At 32.7% G+C, this 12,961-nt stretch overlaps 1 protein-coding gene across 1 annotated transcript in view; it reads right to left on the reverse strand.

Annotated features, from left to right (window-relative positions):
* The window catches only part of Ttc30 (tetratricopeptide repeat domain 30), a 42,970-nt gene extending 32,445 nt beyond the window's left edge, over window positions 1-10,525 (reverse strand). The window contains exons 1-7 of the mRNA XM_067281045.1: window positions 10,314-10,525; window positions 9,937-10,002; window positions 8,546-8,755; window positions 8,411-8,467; window positions 8,266-8,334; window positions 2,635-2,701; window positions 110-214 (exon numbers count right to left, since the gene is read on the reverse strand). Coding sequence (XP_067137146.1) covers window positions 110-214; window positions 2,635-2,701; window positions 8,266-8,334; window positions 8,411-8,467; window positions 8,546-8,755; window positions 9,937-10,002; window positions 10,314-10,373 — 634 coding nt within the window. The 5' untranslated portion in view covers window positions 10,374-10,525. The remainder of the gene's footprint in view (window positions 1-109; window positions 215-2,634; window positions 2,702-8,265; window positions 8,335-8,410; window positions 8,468-8,545; window positions 8,756-9,936; window positions 10,003-10,313) is intronic.
* Between the last annotated feature and the right edge of the window lie 2,436 nt (window positions 10,526-12,961).

The raw sequence follows: 12,961 nt of genomic DNA on the forward strand, positions 1-12,961 counted from the left end.
CAAAACACAGTAAGAAAACAAATTATATTTCATAATTTTTAAAATTTTGAAAATAATAAAGTATAATCTATCATCATATATAAAAGAATTAAATTACTAAAAATATTACCTGGATGTTCTCTAATTCCTCTTTCAATTATATCAGCAATATGTTTTAAAGCGGGAGCATAATGTTTCATGTGATAATAACATAATGCAATGCTATATGAAAGATCTGAAAAATAAAATTTTAGGATGGTTAGTCATAGTTTGGAACCATGTTATAGTTTCTATGCTATGAATTATTTCTTTAAGACAGAATCTTTAATCCACACCAACGCTTGCCTTGCTGGACGGTCTTTGTTTTGTTAACGCAATGTATGTTTTTCAGGAACTTTCTTCCCCTCTTCAGTATGGTGCTTAATTTTTCTCATTCATTTTTTCAGTATGGCACCTCAAGAGGAGAAGAAAATTCTCAAAATTTGGATATGGCATTGATAAAATAAAAACAGTCTGACAAATGTTGGTGTGGAATTCCCTTCCTAAAGAAATAATTCACAGAATAAAACTTTCTTATATTAACAATCTTATTTTGTAAGTTTTGATGTTAATTGTATTCTAAAAATAGATTTCTTCTTTTGAGTAAACTTCATGCATCTTCAGAGCATAAAGATTAATTTTTAAATTCACGCAGTCTATAAAGTGCACCATTCTTGTTACCAAAAATATATAAAGAATTGTTTTCGGTGATTTTCACATATAATATCTTTATTCAAAACAATAAAACATGTAAACGAACATAAACTGACCTTAAACCCAATGAGGAACAATCCTTTTTTCCACTCTAAAGATGAGAGAGAAATTGTACCAGAAATTCGTGATTGTAATTATGTCAGGTTTTATTCATGTATATCTTTGAAATGTAATTGGCAAGGGATGCCATGAACTTGAATAAAGGTTTCCTGCAGCCCAGAGTTGGACTGAAAAAAAGACCATTACTCATTGTTTTCAATGTCAGTTTATGTATGATGAATACTTCCCAGCATCCAAAGATATAGAAACTAAACAAAATAGTTTACTTAGCTGTGCTGAATATCCTTAACTCAATTATTATAGCATATTGTAGATATCAACATTTTTTCAATGCTTTCTGCTTTGTAGCACAAAGAGAACCTTTCTCGTGCCCTTTATGAGTTCAACCGGAAAACTCTGACTGAATGCATGAAGCAGTGAGAAATGATGCCCAACGTATCTTGGTCTAAACCCCAAGAAATTCAACTCGGACTTAGCATCAAATCTCCCAAAATGGCCAGACGACCAAGGTAGTAAACGATGCTCTACTGGCTTGGTCATCTGGCCACTGGACATTGTGAGAATAAGTAATAACATTGGTAAAGCACCTTACTTATTATCACAATAAATATTATATTTCATTATCTACATATAATATCAGATCGTTTACAATAACAAAAGTAATACAATCCATAAAAGAAAGGTACAAATTTACAAATAGTTGTATGTCTTGAAAATAAATAATTTTTTGAAAATCTAGAACAGATACAAGAAAAGTAAGAGGTTATCATATAAATCATTAAACGTTTTCATAGTTTACTTTTCTTTACAAAGGAAAAACAATTTATGTTACTATTTCATTCAAAATTACAGTATTATTTCTTACAGATCTAACATTTTTAATTATAATTAATATTTCATTACAAATTACTGTTCTCTTTTATTGTGTAGTTACATATAAAACTAAACCTGATATTAGTTAATAATAAACAATACAGCCAGATTCTTATAATATGTCCAATAATTAAGATATGCTACCCAAACCCCTCGGTAGTGTAATTGATAAGGCATCTGCACAGTAAGCAGGATTTGTAAGTTTGAGTCCGGCTCTGGGCTAATCTTTTCTTCCAGAATAATCTAAATTAAATTTATTTATTTCAAATGATTAAATATAATACAAGATGGCAATATAATATAGCTTAACCACTAATCTCTAGTACAAATTACTTAGTGTCTTAATTATTAATTAGCCATATTATTAAGGTGACCAACCGTCCTACTTTAGAGAGGACAGTCCTTCTTTTGTAAGTTCTGTCCTCCCTCGAAAAGTGTCCTCCTTTTTGATATTTGAAGACTAATCTGTAAATCTCCATGTTTGATTGATGCCGAGCCGATCTGTTGCACATAATGTGATGTGCTGTGTTTGCATTTGACATGACGGTTCATCAAGGCTCAGTACAGTGCAGCAAAACGCGATTATGAAACACACGTGCTCTGCACAGGAGACCTTGAGAGAGTGCGCTGCATGCAAGTAGCTTTGTTTACTTCTTACCGAAACACAACACGGCACATACGCATGCAGTAGAGATTATTATAGTGTATTATTGTTGCAATGAATAAAATGTTTCTTTTATTTATGATATTTTTTCCTTCAATTTATGTGTGTCCTCCTTTTCATTGTAAAAAAGTTGGTCACCTTAATATTATAGCCTGAAAAGAATCTGACTATCTTTTAGTGCAAACTGTAATGCATAAATCCACATAAAAAACAATATCATGATTTTTATAATTAACTATTATAGTATGAAAAAAATGTATGTTTTTCTAATGTTAATAAAAAAAAATAACTTTACTAATATTAACCTGGACGGTAACCTTCGACTTGAATTGCAGTGTTAAATTTTGCACATGCTTCTTCATATTTTCCTTCCTATTTTTAAAAAAAGAAGGAAAATTAAATGAAATGTAATAAACCAGATAAATGATATAAATTGTTAAAGATATATAACAGAAAATTATTTGATTAAACTACTACGAAGTTACACAAACAAACTGTTAATAACTTTAATGTCATTATATTATAATCATTACATTAATGAACATCGGCTTAAACGTGACATAAGAAACGTAATATACACTTCACATTATACAATAAACTTAATGACATAAGCCCCCCCTTTTTTGTCATAACTTGATATTCTTTTCTTATAGCATATGATAATCTGTCACACTTTATTATTTATATATATTTATTTATATAGTGTCTCTTATTTTCCAGCTTCAAAAGTTTTGAATGCCCGCCTGCCCACCCATTTTTTCCTTTCACTCAAAAACATGTCCATATTTAATTTCTTGGCAATCGACAAATATTAACTCGTGCTGATTTGAGCATCGATATGTCAAAAATAAATCTGAATGTGTCGTGCTTCTCTCAGACCTGGACTGGTCATTATACTTGGAGCACTGTCAGTTTGTGTTTGGTTTCCAGTTGCGTTAGATGTATTTGTGTGCCTTTACACTAACATTATGCTGTACAAATTATGCAGTCTCAAGGATAGTGTGTTTTTGATAGGGAACACAAAACACCAGATAACTAGAGGCAAGTTGCCATCAAATATAAAAGTGTTGTCTGCTTTCTTTTACAACATACAAGGGGTAAGTTAACTATAAGTTAGAGTGCGAATCTTGTATCAATAGTTCATGAGTGCATGATCTTTTGAGAGAAAAAAGTGAGAGAGCTTTGCATCAAGCTCAATGGATGGCAAGAGCAATTTATTCCCTAAAAATGTTTTCTAAGATCAGAAAAACTATCCATCACAGAAGAGGAAGCTTCGTGATATTTCTCCGATTGTTATAATAGTTTACATTAAACCAATGCTTAAGTGAAGTGCAGCTGTAAAAGCCCCTAATCAAGATCTCTGCTTTTTGAAGTCCTTAAAATCATATGATTTTAAGGACTTCAAAAAGTTGTTGCTAAAGCTGCTGTAGAAATGATTGTATCTATCACTTGTTCTACAGCAGCTTTACAGAAGCATAGCCAACACGTCTGGTATTTATCAATGAACCGACAGTTCTATCTCTTTTTGATGATAACATTGGCCTTCAAACCAAAAGTAAAATGTTGGTCAATTTGGACAGAGAACCTCAATGTATGGGGAGGAAATTTATTCGTCTGCATGAAGTGGATAGCAAATTATTTGGTAAGTTTAATTTCTTTTTACTGTAGTAGCATACTTTACTTACCTTGCTTCATTGATTTGTTTCTCATTTTAGAGAAAACAATGGATGACTTTATACCAATTCAAAGTAAAGGATTCTTTTCTCAACTAAAAATGAATAAAAGTTTTCTCCAGGAATGTCCTTCAACATGGAAAAACAACACTTCATATTTAGCAGCCCAAAGGATAGTTAACATATTAAGAGCTGTTTGTATAAGTGCAATGCTATAAATGGCTTTGAAACTCTGCTGAAAGAGCTATTAATTATAAGACTTTCACAGATTATTGACTGTGGTTGAAAAACGAAAGGAGTTTGTGTTGCACTGTGTGCAATACCATCAAATGCTAAATCCAGATTGCAAAAATGAAACACTAAAGAGAAAGTATGCCCAGTAATTTCTACTCTTGTAATTGAATGTTACAGACAAATACTATATCAAAAACTTAATAAAATGTTATATTTCTTAATTATTGAGTTTTACTGTTGCTTAATATCCCCCATATCAATCATTCCTTGTATTCAAGTTTCGCACCGAAGTCAGTTTGGGTTAATGTCATCCTATCAAGATGAAACTTCATATTTGAATAATTCTGACCAAATGCAAAATAAGGGACATCCTAATGTTTACATTGAAAATTCAAGAAATATGTGATACATTAATTAATGGACACACAAAAATGTACATAATCAATTAATAAAACTAATAAACTTAAGTAAATGTATTGTGTTCAAGTCAAAATAAAATGAAACAAAACAGACAAATTAAAAAGTAAATAATTAGGATTCCAAGTAAAAAATAAATAAATAAAAGTCATTACTAGGAGAGTTAATATAAGTAAACATGATAAGAGAATAATTAAATAAGTGCAGAAAATAAAATGCAAAAGTGACAGTCCAAGCTTTAAAGTCTACAGTTAAAAGTGTTATGTATTTGATTATTTAAGGAAAGAGTATTTACCTTATTCTTTAAGAAGTTATAACATTACAATAAAATTAATCCCATTTTATAAAAAATACATGTGATAATCTGAATTTAAAACATCGTTAATCTGGCAGCAGCTTAAATTAAAACATTTACTTTCAGTTTACCAGATTGTTTGACAATGGCGTTTGGAATGTCGAGCATGATTCCACTGACTTTCCAAACGCCATTGTCAAACTTCTAGGCTTACAGGAAAGTGGCGCCGAACGTCCGACGTACACGTTTTCGCATTTAAAACTTTGGCCTCAACCTCGCTACTATCTCTAAAAGTCATAACTGTTCTGGATAAACCAGTCATTTTATCCATGTTTCCAAAATTACAAAACATCAACATTATTTATTTATCAATCAATGATTCTAAATGAAATAAAATAAAATATGTGAAAACGTTAATTAGGTTATTCACTGATATAAAACAAATAATTATAAACAAATTAATATGAAATGAGAGAAGCAAATATAACATAAGCAAATCCATTTCTTTATTTAACTGTAAGAAAATAAAAGTCAGTTAAGACAAGAAGTGTGCAGAAAACAAGTAAAATGGGATAAAATAATATTTTTTTTTTAATTAATAAAATCATAATAACCAATAGAAGGGTTTCTGTTGTAAAGATGAAGTTTACATAGCTGCATTAGAACAAATAGCACAGCTTCTAATAAATGAATATACAGTGTAAACAAAACAAAGAAAATGGACTGGAACCCAGAAGCAATCTAGTTGGAGCATGCAAGAATTTCAATCTCATCACACTCGTGATTAGAATATTTTGTGTTATAAACATTAACTGCACCCATATCAAATATTATACAGTCAAACCTGTTTTTACGCGGGGGATAGGGACCGCATAAAAGAAAATGCATTAAAAAAAATCGCACGAAACTTCACGAGTGGCTATAAAAAATAGTTTTCGCAACACAATTAAAAAAATATTTTTTTTATGCGGTGAATAGGGACAGCATAAAAAAAGTCTCACGTAGAATATAACTCGAAACCGTACGAAATAACTAGGAATTGCTTTTTTAACTCCTTGGGCCTTTTTCTGCAACACCTAATGGGGAAAAAAATCCTCTAAGAATTTTAATTTTTATATTAATTAATTATTTCCACTTAAATACGAATCTAACATTAAAAAGTTAAAAATAATCGTTAAATAATGATTTTATTTGATAAATATAGCTGCAGGAAGTGTTATTTCATTTAACAAGGCCTGAAATTTCACACCTGCAGTCTAAAGCTGGAGGGGAGCTAACTTACCCATCTGTTCAAATATAACATAATATTTATGGTTTTTATGCTATTAAAATAAGAGAGGACCGAAATAAACGTATGAGAAAAAAATTTTACTGAATAAAAAATGAAAAAACCTGCTGATGTCATAGAAAACAACCAATAGAGTTTTTAAAAATTTTACAGGAGTCAATTATGTTCCAATTTGTTTGAAATTTTCATATAGCGCACAAAAAAAATCGCACAGAAAAAGACCGCACAAAAACAGGTTTGACTGTATATTGTAAATAGAAAAACAAATAAAATAAGGTAGTTTGATGTACTAAATTCTCATATACAGAGTACTCATAAATCAGTCATACTATATAGGTATGCACTAGGGTTTCTCATTTCCCGGTCTTTTGCTCGTCCTGGGATTCTGGGATAAAAGTGAGGTTACAAACTACAATTTTCGTGTACTTGCTTATAGTACAATTAAGTAAGATAAATAAATTCTGACTCCATTATTTTTAATAATTTATTTATTTTTATAAAATTATTATTAATTTTGGCTTATGAATACACAAAAGATTTCAACATAATTAGTTATAAATCAAAGACTACAAGAAAATAGAACTATTTGAATGAATGGTTAATAAAAATATTCTTAATTATTAATGTTATAATAATCTGAAAAGTATGAGGAGAGATCAATAAATAAGTTTTGGTGATTTGTAAGAATTCATACAGATGACAGATGTCATGTGTCATCTGTATGAATTGTTTGTCATAGTGGTGCTGGCAAAACCCAGTCAGGCACAGCAGATGTCATTTGGAACTATTTGCCATTCCAAGCATGTCCACTGTATTGTTGTCAAGAAGAGATGGCAAGAATTTGAATGTTTGAGAGCTGGACTATTTAAGAGGTGTGGGCTCTAATTCAGTACAAATATACTAAAGGTCAATGTGGAAGTGAAATTCACAGAAGGTTGGTTGAGATTTGTGGAGATGCCGTAATGTCTGAACAGGCCTTGCAGAAATAATGTCGAGAGTTCTCCGGTGGGTGAATGAGTTTGTTTGATGAACAGCAAACTGGCCATTTGTCCTGTGAGAAAAAGAATTCTAAAAATGTGTGAATTCTTTGATTCATAAAAACAAAAAGATCAAAGTGTTTGAGGTGGCTGAACAATTGGAAATCTTTGGCACAGCTCGTATCATTTGGGAAACATTAGGATACAGAAAAGTGGCTGCAAGATGGATGCCTTGCTAGCTCACAGCTTTAAATTGTTTTGATCAAATGGGACTGTGTTTGGAACAACTCATTCATTATCAGAAGGATGGAAATGCCTTTCTAGATCAGATAGTGAAAGGAGACAAGATACAAGCCCACCACTTCACCCCTGAATCAAAAGTTGCATCTATAAAATGGAGGCATACAAGTTCTTCTCCTATGAAAATTTCAAAGTGACAAATTCCACAGAAAAGGTCTTCTTGACTGTTTTCTAAAATGTCAAAAAAGTTCTCCTTGTGAAATTACCTGAACATGGAAGGACTGTCAATGCTGTTCATTACTGTGCATCCTTCTACAAGCTGAAATCAGCCATCAAGCAAATGCATCTAGGTCGTGAGTGGGTGTCATTTTGTTGGGCAATAACGCAACATCTGCACACTGCCACAACACCTGTATACTACCACACAATAATGTCTTTGGCAACTGCATCAGAAGCAATTGTAACATCCACCTTACAGTTCTGATCTGGCACCAAGTGACCTTCACTTGTTCCCTGTACTGAAGAAGAAAGTGCAAAGGAAGCATTTTCAGAAAAACAGTGATGTTGAGAGCGAGGTGCATTGCATTTTGCACCTCGATCTCTAGACGTAACCTTCTTCACAAGGGGATATGAGGTAATGGTATACCACTAAATGCAAATGGTGGTTTTACATTGAAAAATAGAGAACAGATGGGGCTATCATTTTGTGTATATCACATTCTTGTAAACAAATTCTTGTCATAATACCAGACCACCAAATTGATTGATCTCCTCATATATTTTAAATCAAAATTCTGTAATATTACATTTACCTTGTATAAGAGACAGCCTAAATTAACTTCAGTATCTGGATCATCTGTAGGGCATTGGTCAACTAAACTCTAAATTATGAATATAATTATTATAGAACAACAAATATAACAACTAATTTTGATCCATAAAAAATAGTTTTCTTACTTTTGCAGCACTTAAATCTTCTTCTCCGTATTTAATAGCACCTTGTAACTTGACTATCTGTCAATAAAAAATGTAATCATTGATAAATTATTTTTATAAAATAAGAGAAGATATATATTTAATCATAATGCTTACTTTTGTTTGGTAAGCAGGATTATCTATCTGACAAGTAACTTTCATTGCTTCTTGATATAAGCAAGCCTGATAGAGAGCCTGGGCATAATATAATTTATAGTCATCGATCTCCGGACATAATGCACATAACTGTTCGTAACAATTAGCAGAGTTAACGAAATCTTGAACAAATGTATAACAGTAAGCCAGAAGAGATAAACACGCACGAGACTGCAAGAAAAATTGCACAATCGAATTCAAATACGAGATACGTAAGCAAATTTTTAAATTATATAGTTAATAAAAAAATTAGAGCCATAACGAATATTTAGTGCAGAAATGACATTTTATTTTTATAAGGGGCATTTGCTAATTATGCCATATGCATAATTAGTGAATGCCCCTTATAATTAGTTTAAAAAGAAGAGGGTGACAAAAAGTATATTGCCGCACATAACAGAGAGAGAGAGAGAGAGGGGGCCGAGGTACCGTTTGGGTGGATTTCTTTCGTTGGCATCGGCGGTGCACAAATTTGTTCTCACGAGTCTCGTCGGCCACCGGTGTAAATAAGCTGCAAGTCAGAAAATATCTACAGAACTTTTTAAAGTTATTTCTTTAACGTCGGGGACTTTGCAAAATATTACACGCACAAAATTAAAGGGAGGTCAGCCAAAAGTACGTCACTGTAGGCACACAGTTCTCAATCTGTGGTTTGTGGAACACGGGTGCTCTGCGAAGATACTTCAAGTGTTCCGCAAAAAAATCAAATATACAATTGAAAATTGTTGCAAAGGGAAAATCAATAGAATGTATAAGAAGTTTTGTATGGGAATGTAATCTGCAAATGCCAATGATGTCATATACTAGATCGAATGCACTCTTGATTTCAAAAAAGTTTGCTACCCCTGCTTTAAATCCAATGTAAGTGTTCTGCAGGAAAAAATGTCAAAGTTTAGCATTCCCAGACTTCAAAAAGATCGAGAACAACGGCCGTAGGTAACGGGCAGGGAGGGAGTCGAAAGTGCAACCGAAAGACTGCAAGCGTAATTTAAAAACCGTACATGTAACCACATCCGTCCATTTTGAATCCCGCGTTTGGTATCATTCTGAATAATTTCAATACCCAACAAGGGTACTGATGTCCCATAAACTTTACGACGCCTCTTCTAACTCAGCCAACTCTCCTCCTCATCTACACACGGGCACTTTCGAGCAGTAAACTAAACGAAAGCGTAAATGTTCTCTTAGAAAAATTTATAAAGCACATATATTGTTAAATTCCTGAAAAAAAAAGTGAAAATAGAGATAGAACTACTTAATTTCATTTAAAAAATGTCACATAAATTCTCTTATAAATAATTTACATAAGAATGCATTATATTTAGATGCTGTTAAGAATTTTTGAGGCTTACATTTGAATTACTTTGAAGTTTGTCGTTAAGTATTTCAATGGCTTCTTTGTATTGTCCTTCTTTAATCTAAACGACAAAAAGTCACTTAAATCATTTTAAAAATTCGGTCAGATTTACCTTAGGTAGCCAAAATGGCGGCTCGTCTCTGATTCCAGCAAACAGAAGAAAAGAAACAGTGGGGATGCACGTTCTAACCTAACCTACTCTAATAAATTACCATAATTATTACTAACCAAATTATTAGAATAGGTTAGAACGTGCATCCCCACTGTTTCCTTTCTTCTGTTTGCTGGAATCAGAGACGAGTCGCCATTTTGGCTACCTAAGGTAAATCTAACCAAAAAGTCAATAAATCCGATTAAAAAATCACACTTTACCATTGTGTAAATAACTTTAGTATATTCTCCATCGCGCATTTTCGCACTACCGATGGCCATTGCTAATATTTAATCACTCTACACGACAATTTTTCTATATATTTAACTCTAAACCATTAATCTACCTCTTCTACGATCTTCTAAGTAACATGTCACATTACGGTAACCACGCCAGTCCGATGGTATTTGTTTTCGTTGGCAACACTTTCTGTTTACAATACATCATCCAATGGGATTATTTTATACATTTACCGTTAAGAAAATAAAGAAATAATTTATTTAAAATATTTCTTGCGGATTAACTTAAATTAATAATAATTATAAATAAGAAATTATTAATATAATTAAAATTAAAACGTTTTGAACATTTTATCGAGTTTTATTAACTACGTAGTTTTTCTGGTAGAGAGGTAATGACTTCGTTCTAAAACAATATTATTTTTAAAATATATATAAAATTGTTGCGTATTATTATCGAATAACCTAATATCTAAAGTGTTATATATAAAGAAAGCGTTAATACAATATTTATTAAAAGTTATATTTTAATATTATTTTTGAGAAAATATAAGCCACGTCATCTGGGAATAATAGAAATACTTTTTGGTGTATTTTATTAGACTTTTGACTGATGGATGGATTTAGTAGAAATATTTTTATAGTTTTAATTATAAAATGGCAAAAAAAACTTAATGTTAACTGTGGGTTCGCGCCTCGCTCGGACGGCTGGCCAGAGCGTTACAGACGGGTTTCCTCCACGTCTGTAACGCCTAAATACAGGCCAGTTTCCCTTAAAAAGACCTCCCTAGGCAGATCGCCCAAGTGTTGCGTTGTCATAACTAAACAAACAAAGCTAATAACGAGTAAAATCGTCATTAAGTCCGACCATACTTGATATACGACTCCCAATCTCCCCATCCCATCGATCTTTAACCACCAAAATTTAATAGCATCAATCCCCCAATAAACAAGCCTTTTTCGTCAAAAAGCACAGAAGTTATTAAGCTTTAAGAAGGGTAAACTCAATCGTACCCCCACACATTCACATGCAGAATAAAACCCCGACGCATTTCTTGACGTTTCATAAGTCCCCCGAGTTCAAAAATATAAAAATCTGGGGGTCGTGTTTTGACCGATCGTATACTGTCCCTCTGTTATATACAACAGAGCCGAAAAAGTAAAAATGTACGTTTAATGACAGTTTTATTGTCTATTGCACAGCACCACTTGTAAGTAATGTGTGGTAACTTTTTCCTTGTAATTGTCGAGTTTGTTTTATTCTGCTTTAAAAATTTCTTATACCTTATCATTTCATTAGGTGAAACACTCAAAGTTTGAGCCTTTCCCTATTTAAAGTTTAATTACTCAGTTATGTATCAGATGACGTTATAACGGAACGGAAACGTCACAAATATGGCGCCGGACAAAACTCATATACGCAAACACGAACGTCCGGCATCCCAATACGCCACATGCAAGTTGTCTATACAATTAAGTGACGTGGTACTTTCAACAACTCAGCTCGTTTTTCTTAACTTTTTAACATATTTGCCGTTCTTGGGGAGAGATTTATTCCAGTGCAGTACAAACCCGTGATGAAAACACCTAATCCCAATAATTGGTATAGCCATTTCTAAACTTCGGCTTGAACCTTGTCGTCTGACTGGTAACGTTTCATTGGGAAATGCTTCTTCAATTATGGAAAAAGATGGAACTGTGAGAGGACCTAGGTCCAGTCTGTAGAGAGGCTGGGCCAAAACGGTTTACTTCTGCAACAATGCAACTGCGGGAGCGTATTGCCGTAGAAAAGCGTCGGCATTCACTCCTTTGGTGAGAACTTCGGGTGCAAATATCCAAAAATGTTCCAAAAAATCGCCAAATCCTTTCTAGCATTTGTTGACGCTTGAACTTTCCGCTAATAGGGCTATATGCTTCCATATCATGGATTGTTTATTGATTTTTTATATTTAAATTCGTATATATATATTAAGAAAACCTCCATAAAATAATTCTGCACGTAGATAATTTATTACAATTAACAAATCTCATCTATAAATAATCATCATTATCATTATCATCCTCATCATCTTAAACCCGTTTCGTGTACACATAACTATAAATTATGTTAAAAAAATATTATAATTAAGTAATTGGAAGATAAAATCATATAATTTTTTATTTAAAAATATCTATTTTTTTTATATAGTATTAAATCGATTATTTTTAGTTTTGTTCATACATTGTATGACGAATAGTCGATCAGATAGGCATAAAAATAGTTAAGAATAGTCAATATCGCGATTCTGCATGGAGACCCACTCTCTGGACACCTTACGAAAACCCAAACGCTCACTGGACAATGAATGTTTTACATGCGATCAGCACGTACAGTACATATGAACAACAGAACATGCTTTGTTTGTTTATGTGACTCGAACAGATTCACTGAAAACAGTCGACACAAAAATTGAACTTATTTAATGGAAGACTGTGTCCGACGGCCGGATGGCCGAGCGGTCAAGGTGGCAGCCTACCGCTCTGGGGGACCAGGGGTCGAATCCGAACAGGTTGAAAAATCCCCAGGAATTTTTCGGGGGGTGGTCCGTTCGGATATGTCGGGCCCCGTCCCTCACCACCCGGTCCCCCAT

The sequence above is a fragment of the Centruroides vittatus genome, unplaced genomic scaffold, assembly GCF_030686945.1.
Source record: "Centruroides vittatus isolate TY-2023 unplaced genomic scaffold, ASM3068694v2 contig_904, whole genome shotgun sequence".
Taxonomy (NCBI): Eukaryota; Metazoa; Arthropoda; class Arachnida; order Scorpiones; family Buthidae; genus Centruroides; species Centruroides vittatus.